This window comes from Sinocyclocheilus grahami, unplaced genomic scaffold (assembly GCF_001515645.1).
Source record: "Sinocyclocheilus grahami isolate Dianchi unplaced genomic scaffold, SAMN03320097.WGS_v1.1 scaffold294.1, whole genome shotgun sequence".
NCBI lineage: Eukaryota > Metazoa > Chordata > Actinopteri > Cypriniformes > Cyprinidae > Sinocyclocheilus > Sinocyclocheilus grahami.
In genome coordinates, this window is record NW_015505473.1 from 1,151,696 (window position 1) to 1,167,770 (window position 16,075).

At 37.6% G+C, this 16,075-nt stretch overlaps 2 protein-coding genes across 2 annotated transcripts in view; one reads left to right on the plus strand and one right to left on the minus strand.

The window, feature by feature from the left end:
- rtknb (rhotekin b) overlaps positions 1–4,916 on the plus strand; it is a 34,076-nt gene extending 29,160 nt beyond the window's left edge. Inside the window, exon 11 of the mRNA XM_016292864.1 lies at positions 3,405–4,916. Within this exon, the coding sequence (XP_016148350.1) occupies positions 3,405–3,411 (7 nt within the window). The 3' untranslated portion in view covers positions 3,412–4,916. The remainder of the gene's footprint in view (positions 1–3,404) is intronic.
- Positions 4,917–5,360: 444 nt separating this feature from the next.
- Positions 5,361–13,013, minus strand: LOC107600907 (uncharacterized). Its single transcript, XM_016292882.1, has 6 exons — positions 12,869–13,013; positions 8,607–8,757; positions 8,478–8,530; positions 8,196–8,293; positions 7,923–8,091; positions 5,361–7,173 (listed from the first exon to the last, which is right to left on the minus strand). Exons 2-6 carry the CDS (start codon positions 8,749–8,751, stop codon positions 5,797–5,799), a joined length of 1,842 nt encoding a protein of 613 aa, XP_016148368.1. The 5' UTR covers positions 8,752–8,757; positions 12,869–13,013; the 3' UTR covers positions 5,361–5,796.
- Between the last annotated feature and the right edge of the window lie 3,062 nt (positions 13,014–16,075).

Here is a 16,075-nt window from a genome sequence, read left to right on the forward strand (position 1 = left end):
TATATATATATATATATATATATATATATATATATATACACACACACACACACAGAAAAACAAGTAGATAGAAAAAATAGAAAGTGTTTTTTTTTATGATAAAAAAAGATATAGATAAAGTAGAATTAAAATAGAATAGAAAGTGCTAGAGTTAGAGGGTCAAATAAAGGTGGAACAGATGTGTTTTTGTCGTTTCTTGAAGATGGTTAAGGACTCAGCTGCTCGGATTGATTTGGGCAGGTCATTCCACCAGGAGGGAACAGTTAGTTTATATAATCCTGGTTGGCTCTGCACTCAGTGTCATACAAGACATACACAGTGGTGTCCACATTTGAATCTGGGATTCAAAATCATATTTTAAACCTGAAAAAAAGAGTTTTAGGATTTTAGAACGATTAAAGCAAAGAAATGTTTTGACACAAAATGATTAGGACAGATCTAAGATTCATTATTTGCATTGAGCATTATTTCTAGGTTACTAATAAAAGATTAGTAACCGAGGAAGACAGATTGAACGAAAGAGGTTTGTTCTCAAATCATAACATGGATAACATGACTGTCTGGTTTTACATGTTCATGTTAGTGCTTAGTAAATTAAAAGGACATACCAGATTCTTAAAAAAAACATTCCCAAATTCATGTTTATTTTTCGGTTCAACTGAAATTTTCTGCTGATAATATAATTAATTAGCAATGACAAAAGAAGAAAAAAGCATTTCCCCTAATGATCATGGACTTGGATGTATTAGTTTCCTTTTTCACATCTGACAAACACAACCTGATGAACAGAGTTCTGTCATGACAACTCTCGGAGGGATTGACATGGTAATGTACATGACAATGTTAATGTATTTGGTCTTGGCGGAATAGATCTGCTATGCTGCTGCGGCAGAGCAAGTACCGAGACTTGCTACTGCCAATACATCCACAACATGCTGCTGTAAGCATGTAAGAAATACTGCTGCTGCACATATAACATACATGAATCACCCCGTAGCAGATCTATACAGGTGGAGCTGGGGAAGGTGGAGGGTTTCTGAAGTGCGCTGCCAACTGTTACAGCAAACAAAAGCCAGGTAATTGAATATTGGGCAACGAGCTCATTGGCTACCGATACAGGAGAGAACCAATCAGCTGCCATGTGACAATGATGTCACCAGGTCAGCTTGAGCTAGACCTATCGGACTGTGCCATTTCCATAATGCCCACAGCAGTCTGTTGTTGCCTTGTGCCAGTTTGCTCCTGTCATACTATTGCCAGTCATTTTACCTAAAGGGTAGATCGAGAAGACTGAGTGGAATTGGGGAATGTGAATTCTCAGCCAAGAACGGCTGGCTGCCGGTGTAGATGTGTCACATTCCCGCAGCCACCACCTGCCAGTATCTGTTAATTACTATGTGCAGTGTGTGGGTGTTTGTGGTTGTGTGTGGGTGTTTCTACACATGTCTACACATGTGCCTCAGTCCAACCGGAAAAGCTGTGTTAGCGTGCATGTGCTGTAGCATGAGGAAGTTGCAGATAAATATAACATGACCTTGTATTTTTCGGTCATCGTGTTGAGCGTTCTTGATCTGAGTCTGGAGTTGTTATGAATGTTTCTGAGCCACGAAAAGCACATTTTATCAGTTTGGGTTTTTTTGAGAGGGGCATTTTATAATGTTACATAAGATTTCTATTTCAAATAAATTAACATTAATGGGGTCATATGATGCAATTTAAATTTTTCCTTTCTCTTTGGAGTGTTACAAGCTCTTGGTGCATAAAGAAGATCTGTAAAGTTGCAAAGACTAAAGTCTCAAATCCAAAGAGTTATTCTTTATAAAAGTTAAGAGTCAGCCACACCTACCTAAAACGGCTCGTTCTAACACGCCCCCACATACCTACGTCCCTATCTGGGAAGATTTGCATAACGCCGCCCAAATGTTCATGCAAAGAAAGAAGGCGTAACTTTTATTCTCGCTGTAGTGTTGTTGCCGCCGCCATGTCGTGAAGGCGCTGTGTGCTTCATTGTGAAAGCGAAACTACTTTGTTTGGCCTTCCAAAAGAGGACGATATCGCTTCGTCATGCCTGGAGCTGATCTGTGCTGGTCGCTAAGGAAATATTTCAACTTCGCGCTGTCGATCGCCGGATCGGCTTTCACCGTGGATGAAGCAGAGTCCAGCCCGGGGTCGTCACATGTGGTTGCCGCAGGCATCTCAATATGGTAACGGACGTAACATTTCCGTCACACGCTTGAGGAATTCGGCCAATCACAACGCACTGGATAGCTGGCCAATCAGAGCACACCTCGCTTTTTCAGACTGATGAGTTTTGTAAAAATCGACATGCTTCAGAAAGGCTCGGCATAGAGGAGTAACAATAATGTACAGTATGTGGAAAATAATGTGTTTTTGAACCTTAAACCGCATAAACGCATTTCATTACACCAAATACACAAAATGAAATTGCAACTTTAACTAGGCCTACAATTGTTACACAACCAGTGAACTGTGACCGTTACAACTGTGAACAACTAGTCACTAATTATGCTGACTTCAGTGGCCTGTACTGCAAATGGTCAACATGAACCAAACATGTAATCCAGTTTACTTCCATAATATGATTTTTTCCCCCACAAGTGAAACAGGATATTCAAAGAAAGTTTTTACATTTTAAAAAATGAAAAAAATCATTCATAATGTCAGGAACTTTTATTAAGAAAGTAAACAGGGTCAAGTTTGATTTAATCTTGACTTTAATGCTCTTTTATCCAAATTACAAAAGCTGTTAATCTGCAAAAACAATGAATTGGTCAATCTCAGTTTTGACTATGAAAGACAGCATGAAAAAACACGATTGACCCCAGCAGTGCAAAAATAGTCATACATTTCCTGTTAATTATATTGCTTAGGATGAGCCAAACCTATTGATAACTGTGGTGTATAGTTTTGTAAACAAACATTCATTCTCTGTAACTGAACTTTAATTGCTCTGTGGAATCTGGCTTGAGGCTGATTGCATTAATTGATTTGTTGCTTAAATCATGTTTTAATACTGCACTGTGCGTGATTCATTCTCCATTGACTTTATGTGCAGATTACAAAAGAATTTTGGATACACGTCATCATCAAAGCACATTCAAAGAAAAAAAGTTGCATTATATTTTAAGACATTTTATGCATTAGAATGTATTCATAGTTTTGGAGGCACGAACATGCACGTATACATGCGAATGCCATAGATTACATAAATTTTTTTATATATGATTTGTGGCTGCAATTCCACAGTCTCACAGAGTCACTCTACCAGTTTAGACTTTCCCAGAATTAAAGACGTAAAAATGTGCCACACCACAGTAGAATCAAAACATGTTTGTAATTCATTTGTTTGTTCACACTCCTCTCCCTCTGCTTCTTTGTTTCAGTTACTGAAGGATCGAACATGAAAACTAAAGAGAAAACCTGTTTTGTGCACAGCTCAACACACCCAGTATATTACAGCACACACAAATCTTTTTTTGGGAAAACTTAATTTAGATTTATTTTTTCATATTTGTTTGCTAAATCCAACATGCACACCCATGTACAAAATACCGTATTGGCTTAAAACTCTGATTGTCATTATCAAAAAATTGACCCTAATATTACATGACAGTTTCCCACTTTTTAGCTACTTACCATATAAATAAATGTATAATAATAAAGAAACTTTGACTTAAAATCATGTGAGAATTAATAGTGTTACAAGAGACAATAAACCAGCGCACCTGCGTAGGAATTTGTTTGCCAGGAACAACAGCTAATTATACAGTTTAGTGTAATTATGGAAAGGTAAATTGATCAGGTAGCATTCCAAAGAGCTGTTTAGTAAATTCCCAGTATACAGTTGTTAAGGACTGAAAAACATGTATCAAAATCTATTAAAAAGTATATCAGCGTATGCATATGCATGTACAGCATGGTATTTTCTCTCTTTTTTAGGGCAAATTTCTTTTTCAATGCTCTGTAAAGGTCTGGCTCTTTATGTTTGATTCTACAAGCCTGTATTGGCAAGTGTAACTTGATCCTGTCACTGGATTTAAATCACTCACCTTTAAAATTGACTGGAACCATTTTTACTTGCTACAAGCTATGGAAATCCTGCATGACAAGAGTTTGACAGTTTGTTTTTGTTTTTGTTGTTTTTTCAGTCATAGTAATTCCTCAAGTGGTACAAATTGAGCAACTCAAGTTTCATGCCAAACCTTTAAATGATTTAAAACAGATATTAAATTCAAATGATCCTTATCTTCTCTTAATACAAATCAGTCAAACAGCCAACCAACCAACACCGTTTCAAATCGTTATGAATATAGCCCTCATCTCTAAACCTTACCTGAATTTTAATTTTAGATGTATCAAGATCAGTGTCAAGTTGTCAGTGATAGCTGGAAGGGTAAGCCCTACAGCATCTTGACTTACTGTAGTTTGTATTACATAAGAAATGGAATGCATTGATTAAATATTTTCACTGATACTGTTCCTTTCTGAGAACATTGTTTTGAATAGCAAGCTAAAATTGTTGACTGATTTGTCTTATTGTAAGATTTGTAACCCTTTTAGCAATTGTTTTAGAAGTTAAGGCTGTTTATATTAATAATTCAGCAGTACTACCAAAAGTATTATTCACTTATGTAATATGAGGTGATGTGACTCATTGGCTAATAATTTGGCTGGTGGTAACCCAAAGGTTGTAGGTTCAAATCCAAGGAGAAGCCACCTGCCACCATTGTGTCCATGAAAAAGATGTCACATTGCTTCATGGAATCTTTGTTCCTGCTCTTTCTGAACAGACTGTAGTTGGAATATAGGTACAAATCTGTTGTTTCATTATTTATATGACAATTATGTGTTAATAGTACCATGATAATAAAATGAACGATTGGAAATCCCCATCACTTCTTGTTTATGGCTGTGTATTTGCATGCGTGTACATGCTGTGTGTTTGTTTTATTGCTTATGTGTCCGCAGTACGAATGAACAATTTTAAACCAAAGCATTTTTTTTCATATTTCATCGTAGCGTCTTGAAGTCTTTCAAGTATCAACAGTAGATCTTAACATAATGTTAAGATATATACCTAACATATTCTTATAAATTCAAAGGTACTGTATGTCAAGGCTTCATATTTAGTACAAAAGAAGGCAAAATATAGTACATACTGTATATGATATATATATATATATATATATATATATCTTATGGAGCTGGAAAGAATCAAAATCCTTAATCTATATGTTTTAAAGTCATTGTGAGTTTGCAAATATAAATGTAAATTAAGAACTATTGTGTAAAAAAAAAAAAAAGTTGAAATATGAAGAATTGTAAAATAATGTAACAAAATGATCATGCTTATATAGCCATTTTACATGTTTACATTTTAATAACAAATAATTACAAAAAAGGTCTATGCTTTGTTGCCAAAGTATCTGCTTCCTCATAAACTGAGTTAACAAAAATGTACCATTGCTTATTTAAAGTCTCGCAATTCAATTAGATTTATAGACTAAAAAGCAAACCAACGTGTTTCCTGTGCTGACCCTTTTCAAAATGATATGCATATTATACAAAAGGTTCATCAGAGAAAAGCATCTGTCATGTCTAATTTAACATGTTGACTGAGAGTGGACAGTGCTTTCATGCTACAGTTGCATATCCTCAACATTTCTCTTTTCAGTTCATTTTTTCAGAAGTCCTTCAGTAATGCAACGCAAGAGGCTGATCTGGCAAGATTGCAGCATTGACCGAGGTGATGAGTTTTATCAGGTGTGCAAATTCTCAAAATGTCTGCCCCCTTTCCAGTCTATAGGGCAGGCTTGCCAGAAGGAGTTTGAGGTTGTCTGACGTCACCTGCATCAAAGGTGGGGAAGTGGAGATTTCCTTTGCCACACTGTTAGATGTTCCCATCACTTTCTCTGACTTCCTTCCAGGCTTCATTTTCAAAGAGAGTGGAGTGTCTTCACTGTAACTGGGGGGTCTGGGAATCATGCTCTCTTGGTTCTTTGTTGTAGGAACTTGTGCCTGTTTAGGTGGAGAGGATCTTGGTGCATCACTTGCCAGAGAGAACTTAAGAGAGTTGTTTACATGAAAAGAATTGGTCATCTGAAGCTTTGATTCTGCTGGGATGCCATTGCCACCAAAGAATCTGAGCTTCCTCATACCATTTTCTTGAGGGTTAGATTCAGAAAGGTTTCTTTTCAAACTCAAATTGGTCGGTTCCTCGCTTGTGGTGGAGCTCTCGAATGTTTCTGAACGTGATCGAATTTGGAACTTGTGCTCGGGTTGTGCTTCAGCTTTGATTGGGTCTTGAGACACAGGGCTGTTTGCCGTAAATGCCGGGTTGGAGAGCAGTCCTCTCCTAATCAACTCCTGTAGAAGCTTTAGAGGAATCTGAATCTCCATATTGCCGTTCGGATCTACGGGTGGGTGTCCAAGAGGATTGCTTCGGTTTAGGATCCCTAACTTAGATGCAGGTGCAAAAGAAGATTCTTCCTTCAACCAGTCCGCATGCAAGTCTCGCTTCCGTGCTTTCAAAGCGAATGCTTCTGAGTAGTTCAATCTACGGTTGAAGAGGTTCACTGAAGGAGGGCTTGCCCTACGTGGGACTGGATTGGCTGTGGAGGAGGAAGTGAGATCAATGATGTCAGCCGTCACCGGACTCAGTCCTGCTCGGACAGATCCTGCACCTCCTTCTCCTGTGGAAGTTCTGTCCACTGTTTCCCCCTTTTCTGCACCTTCTTTTGACATCAAATCCCTTGGAGGGTAAAGAGGTGAGGTTTCGTTGAGGAACTTGGGCTTTTTTGAAGGTGGGCTGAAAGATGACGGCGTGTCAATCAATGTCTCGTGTCTGTTTTCTTTCCAGCTGAGGTTGAGCGGTTCCTCCCAGCCGGCTGATGACTTGTACTCTTTAGCCAGGTGGCGTAGCCTATCAAGTGACTGGTTGCAGCTCTGAACCTCCACAGAGGACGTTGCCATATACGAAGCAGGTGGTCGTGGAATGTCTTGAGAAGGGCTCAGGCTCAGTTGAGGCAGTGTTGATTCTCGAAGAGCCATATAATTGGGTAGAGATGTACTGCCGTGTGGGAAGTATGGAGTAATGTTCAAAGGCATGCTAAACATCTGTCTCTGATGCTCTGTAAACATGTTCTGAGAGGGCTTGAGAGGGAAGGATGAGTAGAATTCAATTAATTCAGTACTCTGGTAAAACTTTGTAGTTTGCATTTCTACTACACTCTAAAAAAAAAAAAAGATACAAAAGATGTCACTGGGGTGGTAACCTTTCTAAAGGTACACCTTTTTTACCCCTAAAAAGTGCGTAGAAGTAACTTAAAGGTGCATATTAGGACCCTCAGAGTACATATGTGACCCTGGACCAAAAACCAGTCATAAGGGTCAATTTTTCGAAATTGAGATTTATAGATCATATGGAAGATGAATAAATAAGCTTTCCATTGATGTATGTGCTGTTAGGATAGTGCAATATTTGGCCGAGATGCAACTATTTGAAAATCTGGAATCTGAGGGTGCAAAAAAAAATCTAAATATTGAGAAAATCGCCTTTAAAGTGGTCCAAATGAACTTCTTAGCAATGCATATTACAAATCAAAAATTAAGTTTGAATATATTTACAGTAGGACATTTACAAAAAATATCTTCATGGAACATGATCTTTACTTAATATCCTAATGATTTTTGGCATAAAAGAAAAATCAATAATTTTGACCCACACAATGTATTTTTGGCTATTGCTACAAATATACCCCAGCGACTTAAGACTGGTTTTGTGGTCCAGGGTCACATATTTGTACCTTTCGAAAAGGTACCACCCTAGTGACAGCTTTTGTGCCTTTTTTCTGAGAGTTTATATCTTTGAGAGCATTTGTTCTGTTTTTAAGATGCCATACCTGAGGGAATGCCGGGAGGTGTCGGAAATCTGCATGTTTACCATTCCTGGGGTATTCGTGCTCAAAGTCACTGTAACTGCTGGGGTGGAAGCGTTTTTGCGATCGAGGGGTCCTGAAGACAATATCGTCGCTGTATCCATTTTGGTGACACTCGTAAGGAAGAAGCAGCCTGGTTGGACAAAAAGAGCTTTGTGACTAAAATGTATTAAAATAATTAGTCATGTTTGTTTTATTATATGCGAGCAGCTGCTGTTTAGGGTTACATGTGCTTACTTTTCATAATGTCTGCGAGTGCAGGTGGCTGCACTAGTGCTGCGCGGATTTCCTCCAAGCATGTTGTAAACTTTTTTCCACAACTGCTGTGCAGTAACCTGGAAATCACGCACAAAAGATGTGAATATTTTTGGTGACAAAAAATATTTTTCTTGGCAGTAATCTGAGGTTACTAATCTTAATGCCAGTCAAAATATGCTATCAAAAACATATAAAAAGATGCCGAATGGAAGTATAGTCAAAAACCATTTCGTGGTCAGTGCGCAGTAAATGTCTTTTTACCTGTTGATAGCCTCCTAGCTCCTTTACTGTCTTGTACATTAGGAACATATCGACTGAAAAGGAAAAAAGGATGTTAATACCTTGAAATCATTTCTTTCAGACATGCATTCACTTGTCTTTCTCACTCACTCTGTTTGAAGCCTAGATGAGGTATTCTCTCAATCGGAGTGTCTCTTTGTTTCATAAAGAGGTAGAGGTCTTTGAGGAAGCTCTCCTCTGTCATCTCCTCTCCCTGTTCTGATCTCTTCTCCTGTGGGCCGTCCTGCTCCATCATACTGACCTGGAAATACAATATCAGCTTGTTCAAGATTGCATTGTGAATGCATGCTACCATAAGACCATGTTTTGTGTTTAGTGACCTATTTAGAGACAATTATATAAGATCTTTATTCTTCACTTCATGTATTTTCTATAATTTTTTGAGTGCCTTAAATGATATCACTTATTTATTTATCTCTTATTGCCATTCTAATCCATTTGACATAACTCACAAATTGTTCTTGTACAGAGTAAACGATGCATAAACTTTATCTTCAACCCTTTAATTTAACTTTATCATCAACCCATCCTTAACCTGTTAACTTCACAAAGCTCTGAGTTGTTGTTAGATAATGAGTCTAATGTTCTCATTTTATCATCAGATCAAACCTTCACCTGGCCTAAAATTTGTGTGGGCAGATTAATATCCTAATCACGACAGATCAAGAACATCTCAAACTCATGACTTGATTATCTGAAACACTCAGTGTACCATGACTTGTTACACACAGACGTAATTCATCTAAATGTGCCTGACGCACATGATGTTTATCCGGCACGAGTAGAAAATGCGGCTTGACAGCAATATTGAATCTCTCATTGTTAACTGCCCTTATGACACCTGTTCTCATATTTCCTTCCTCTTTGATTTTCACTTGTTTTTACAGGTGCATATATTCATGAATACAGTTTAGTTGTTTCCTTATTTCTCGAGGTACGTTAAGATGATTTAAATGATGCATTGAAAGCTAGGAAAGTCAACTTGCATCACCAAAATACAGCTTTCTTTCTTGCTATCTGTTTTTCCTTTCTTTCTTGCTTTCTCATGTTAAAAAAAACAACAACAGTAGTGGACTCACAAAACTATGATCATTTATAGTTTTTTTCTAAACCCTTCAGTATGATGCATGAGCATATACATTTCAGGCCTTTAAATGATATGCATGAACCCTGTGATTTATAAACAACGATCAATGCTTTAAATAAGCTGTAGTAGCAATTACTTGACTCGAACAATTAGTTTGTCTCATTGACGACAACTCACTAATCCAGCACTGACAATGGCTGATGATGAGCATTCACTCCAAGCACATTCATACTTACTATTCATCTTTAGTTATTATGTAAACAACTGAACACAACCATGTGGGATTTTGTTTACTATTACCAATACCTATAATCGGGTTAAATTGGGATTTAATATGTGGGGTGGGGTGCGTGGGCTCTATGGTGTCGGTCTTTTATTTTTATATATACAGTGGGTACGGAAAGTATTCAGACCCCCTTAAATTTTTCACTCTTTGTGAATTATTTATTTTTTATTTTTTTGGGGAAATGATTTATTCTGAAGCAATATTCTTATCGGTTTTCTATCAGCTGTGACATAAATCTGCATGTTTTTTATATTTAATCCAAGGGCATTTTTTACCTTTATAGAGGGAATTTCCCCCCTAACCTTATTAATACTTCATTTTTCATTTCAAATTATTACATTTAATCTATAAATTAAATTATAATAATGTGATTATTGTTATCTATACGTTATCAAATGAAATCATTTACACTGAAAAAATACAACTGCATTGAATAATGTTATGAGATTGTTTTAAATATTTTTTTGGAATATACAAACAAGAAATGATGGTGGAAATGATACTTTTAAACTAAATTAAAACGCCAGTAGGTGCCAGGAGTGAGCGTTTAATTAGTGAGTCACTGAGTTGTTCATTCAAGCGATTCGTTCAAACGGCTTATTATATGCATGGGCTAATGAAACTTTGACTCGACCAATTCGTTCAGAACACTGAATCAATTCAGCAATGAATCGGCTGGTTGCTGTGAGATGCAAGAGGGTCTAGCTGCAGCCTCGCACTTGCACTCTCAGACTTGCATTCTCAGACTTGCACTCTCAGACACTTGCGCTTCCGCTAGCGACGTCACTTGCAGTCTTTTCTTTTTTTCTTTTGTTCTATTTATTGATTACTTTTTGTTTGAATCGCTCAACATTTTACAACAGTAGACAGGTGGTGAAGACAAGAAAAAACAAACTAAATTACAATGTCACCTGCAATCGCCACTTGCGCTCTCCGATACCTGCGACGTCACTTGCAATCGACACAAATGGTGCGTGTTGCCAATGGAGACAAAGACGCTGTGGTGGTGATTAAACGATTAAAACTAATTTAGTATGAACACAATGCGCAAACTTTCACTTGTCCTCCCATACAGAAAAACGCTTAACGTGGCATAATAACGGATGACAAAGACAATTCAGTAGCCTATATGTCTTGTTGTTGACTCAAAGTATATACAGAACAGCAAATATGAACGTGCATTATGAAATGCATTAAGTGATTTTAAAAGGATCAACTCCGTACAGGCAAGCAGACGAGCCCAGAACGCAATGCGTTAAATTGCACGTTAAACATTTTCCTCCTATAGAAAATCATTATAAATAAAACACGTAATGTAGCTTAATGGACAAAGACAATGATATAAAACAGCTGTAGACAGTTTATTCTATATGGAAACTGAAACTGTGCGTGTTGCATTTATTCTGGGCTCACCTGCTTGCCTGTACATATTAGTTATGTATATTAATAATGTAGAGGAGCATATTGAGTTTGGCCTTTTTAGTCCATTATGCCACATTATGCCACGTTTTGCGGTATGGGAGGAAAATACTATATACATATTCATTATATTAATAAATTGTATATTTAATTTGATATTTTAATAGCATCTTAATACATTAAGCCATGTTAAGTGTTTGTTTTTTTTACAGGAGGAAAACGCTCAACGAGTATGGTGCGTGTTGCCAATGGAGACAAAGACGCTGTGGTGGTGATTAAACGATTAAAACTAATTTAGTACTATAACATACAGGGTCCTGCAAGAAAAAGACGAAGACCCGCAAATCTGTGGCCACAGAACTGCAGAATATGAACGCAATGCACAAAGTCTCTCGTTAAGCATTTTCCTCCTCAAGTGACATTGTAATTTAGTTTGTTTTTTCTTGTCTTCACCACCTGGCTACTGTTGTAAAATGTTGAGCGATTCAAACAAAAACTAATCAAAAATAGAACAAAATAAAGCCTGCAAGTGACATCGCTAGCGGAAGCGCAAGTGTCTGAGAGTGCAAGTGCGAGGCTGCAGCTAGACCCTTCTCGTGAGATGCGCTCATTGCACTGTGGTTCCGCCTAATAAAATTCGATATATAGTTATTATTTAATGTACTACAAGGCAAACAGATGCTATGAACACTTTCACTTGTCCTCCCATACAGCAAAACGCTTACCTGGAGGGCCGGTGTCCTGCAGAGTTTAGATCCAACTTGCCTCAACACACCTGTCACAAAGTTTCTAGTATGCCTAGTTAGACCTTGATTAGCTGGTTCAGGTGTGTTTAATTAGGGCTGGAGCTAAACTCTGCAGGACACCGGCCCTCCAGGAGCAGGAATGGACACCCCTGGCCTAATATGTAAGTGACCTAATATTGTTGCATTACTGTTTATTGAACTATTAATCAGTCATAATGGTGAAAACATTGCGCGATGTTGCCTAACTAACAGTATTTTAAATATAAAAACGTTTAATTGTGAATTTTTACCTCAGCGTGCTTTCTTGTCTGGCGTTAATGAAGCGTTAATGTCGAGCCCCGGAATCTATGTGCCGTGTTCTGACGATTTGTGCTACCTATCAGATTTTGCTTCCAGCATGAAATTAATACGGTGTGAGGCTTTATTAACATGTACACCTACACCAACCCTAAACCTACCCTTACAGTAGGATAAATATAGTGTTGGTAGCATAATCTGATAGGTTGCATTATTTGTCAGAACACCGGGACTCAGCCCCGGACGAGCCCGGCCCAATTTAAACCCGGCATATAATCATTTCTGAGATTTAAAAAGAACCAGAACTTGCAAAAAGTAGCATTTGTTCATACAATGAAAGCCTATGGTGTCTAAAACACTACTGGTGTTCATTGTATGATAAATACAAAAAATATATTCTTTTGTGTCTGGCAGAAAAAAGAATGTCATACAGGTTTGGAACGACAAGGGTGAGTAAAATTTCATTTTTGAGAGTACTAGCCTTTAACTGACCACTACATTTGACCCCAAATCTTACCTGTGTCTCTTCAGATTTATGTCAGTGGGATGATGGTTTGCTGGACAGATCCTATTTGGAGAAGAATGTAATCCAGAGAAAGTTAAGCTAAGTATCCAGCCCTTAGCGGTTTGTTTCACAGAAGCGTTTTGTGATGTCTTCACACCGTTTCTCAACCCCTGAATGAAATCATGGCCTCTTAACGCTGAAATGTCTATTCGACTGTCTTCCTGTTTGGAATGTTAAGTTGGACTGGTTCTTCTTGTTCTGAAGACAAATGCCAAAACCTCAGAACATAAATATCACTGATAATTACTCTGAAATTATTACGTTCAAATGTAGTCATCAAGGTTTGTTCTTCCCAGGAGAACCTTGTCATTATGTTTCTTGTTAATGCCTTTTAACATCCAAGTTTAAATGGCATTACATTCCACAGCAATGTGCTGTTTTCTATAAAAAAAATAAACACTCAATTACACACTGTAGTTGACCTCTAATGAAATTTTAATTGCATTTGCGTCGAACATTAAAAAAATCTTTCATATTACCAGATGTTGAATTCTCAGTTATATCTCATTAACAGAAAGTATTAAATATAGCCGTGTAAAATTTCTTGGGAGGAATACAAATTTAACTTTAATATTACGATTAAGATGACTTGGCTCAGAATTTGCTGACAGAAGAATTTATTTGAAAGAAATGCATGAATGGATTTTGAGATCTCTAACTTTTCATAGCAGACTTTGGTATTGCAGTAAATCCGAGCACAATTTGAGACATTATTAAAGCGGTAGTTCACCCATAAATGAAAAATGTCCATTTTACAGTATTTTTTATTTAAAATTTTTTTTAAATGAGGTCCACTGTATTTTATGACCCCGATTTTCCTCAAAATATAGATAGGCTATACATTTGTGTGTGTGTGTTTCGCTGAAGAAAATAAAAGTCAATAATGACTTTTAAAAAAAATCAGTGAACTTTTCCTTTAAGATCTTGTGTTAGATTGCTTGGGTCTCTTTCTCAGAAGAAACTCAAGTAAACATCTCATTTTGATCTCCATTTAATCTCATTGCAGTCTGGATAAACGGTTGTTCTTATGTGAAGTGTTATTGCTAGACAATATGGTTTTGTTGGGCAGATGAGGTTTAAAGCAGACGTAAATTAAAACTTACTCATTGGCCGTTGTCTAGTCCTGCAGATTCATCTTCAGTTAGCAGTTGGATTGTTTTACTCATTTGCAAACAATGAGGAAAAAAGAACCACAAATAGAACCTGTTCTCCTGTTTGCCTCATTAATAGTAACGTGAGCGGAAAATATGTCACTACAAATAGAAACAGAGACGACTTGGAATGAAATTATGTAAGTCTGGGCTATTGCGGTATGGTTTACGTTCTTAGGAGAAGTTGTTTACTAGCTCTCGAAATGACATGCTGAAAAAAGTGTGGAAATAAGTCCATCCATCATGTTTACAAGCATTCATTTAGTAGCGCTTGACAGACTGTGAAGAGGTGCAGTGTTGACATGTTTGTTTGACGGGCCTTTGGCCGCAGGACAGACTGCTTGTGTTGTCTGCCTTTTTTATTGTGCTTGTCCACACTTATCCAACCATATATTTAAAGTCACACTCTGCAATAATAGCATCATTTTGTTGCTTTGAAAAAACAGTTTTTCTTCTAAAAACAGTGGCTGTGCCAAACTGCAGGAAATATTTGGACACTTTTTTTTTTCAACAGAAGCAAAATATTAAACCAACTACCCTAGTAAAAAAGTGATATATTTAAAATATATTTATTACGTACTAAGTACAGTTCAAATCTATTAAAGGGGTCATATGATGCGATTTAAATTTTTCCTTTCTCTTTGGAGTGTTCTCTTTCTCTTGGTGCATAAAGAAGATCTGTAAAGTTGCAAAGACTAAAGTCTCAAATCCAAAGAGATATTCTTTATAAAAGTTAAGCACGCCTACCTAAAACGGCTCGTTCTAACACGCCCCCACATGTCTACGTCACGATGTGGGAAGATTTGCATAACTCCGCCCAAATGTTCACACAAAGAAAGAAGGCGTAACTTTTATTCTCGCTGTAGTCATGTCGTGAAAACGCTGTGTGTTTCGTTGTGAAAGCGAAACTACTTTGTTTGGCCTTCCAAAAGAGAACGATATCCGCTTCATCATGCCTGGAGCTGATCCGTGCTGGTCGCTGAGGAAATGCATCAATTTTGCACTGTGGATCGTTGGATCAGCTTTCACCGTGGACGAAGCGGAGTCTAGCCTGGGGTCGTCACATGTGGTTGCCGCAAGCCCGCCGGCCGCTCCTTCGTCGAATCCACCAGCCGCCGTTCACTCAAGCCCTCCGTGTGTGACGCTGTGTTTCGTTGTGAAAGCGAAACTACTTTGTTTGGCCTTCCAAAAGAGGACACAACTAGAAATCAGTGGTTAATTTGTATTTACAACACTGTTTCAGAACAGTTCAACCCAAATATTCAGATGTGTGCAGCACATTTTATGGAGGACTGTTTCCTGATCCTGTGAGAGTAGACTACAATGTCGGCTGTTCTGACTCTCGGACTGTAAGTACGCATTCATATTTAAAGGATTTGCCACTGATGATTCAAACGTGAGTTTTGAGCAGTGTAGAGTAGCGCTTGTTGTTTGTCATTTCTCCATCACAAATGCACTTTTCTGCATTAGACATGGTTTTATGTTTACGTGGTGCGATGCAACGCGTAAAAAGACAGTATAAGTCATTATAATCCGTAATTATGTCCCCACTGGATGCAACAAATGCCTCGTTTATAATGGGTTTTATTGGTTTTGTCTGGTCGTGCCGGGACACGCCATCACAGTATGGTAGGGGCGTAACATTTCCGTCACATGCTTGAGGTATTCAGCCAATCACAACGCACTGGATAGCCAGCCAATCAGAGCACACCTTGCTTTTCAGACCGATGAGCTTTGTAAAAATCGACGCGTTTCAGAAAGGCGGGGCATAGAGGAGAAACAATAATGTACATTATGTGGAAAATAATGTGTTTTTGAACCTTAAACCGCATAAACACATTTCATTACAACCAAATACACAAAATAATGTTCTTTTTAGCAACATCATATGACCCCTTTAACATATTTACTGACATATCGCTCAAGACTTACTGATATAAAAACTATAATTCAACTTTATTTGGAGTACTACTTGTGCACAATACATATTTCTTTTTATTAAGCATAA

Coding starts and splice junctions, on each gene's coding strand:
- LOC107600907 (XM_016292882.1), bottom strand. CDS start 8,751: ATGATGGAGCAGGACGGCCCACAGGAGAAGAGATCAGAACAGGGAGAG. Junction 8,531..8,606: donor TCATCTAGGCTTCAAACAGA/GTGAGTGAGAAA, acceptor TTTCCTTTTCAG/TCGATATGTTCCTAATGTAC. Junction 8,092..8,195: donor ACTCGCAGACATTATGAAAA/GTAAGCACATGT, acceptor TTGTCCAACCAG/GCTGCTTCTTCCTTACGAGT.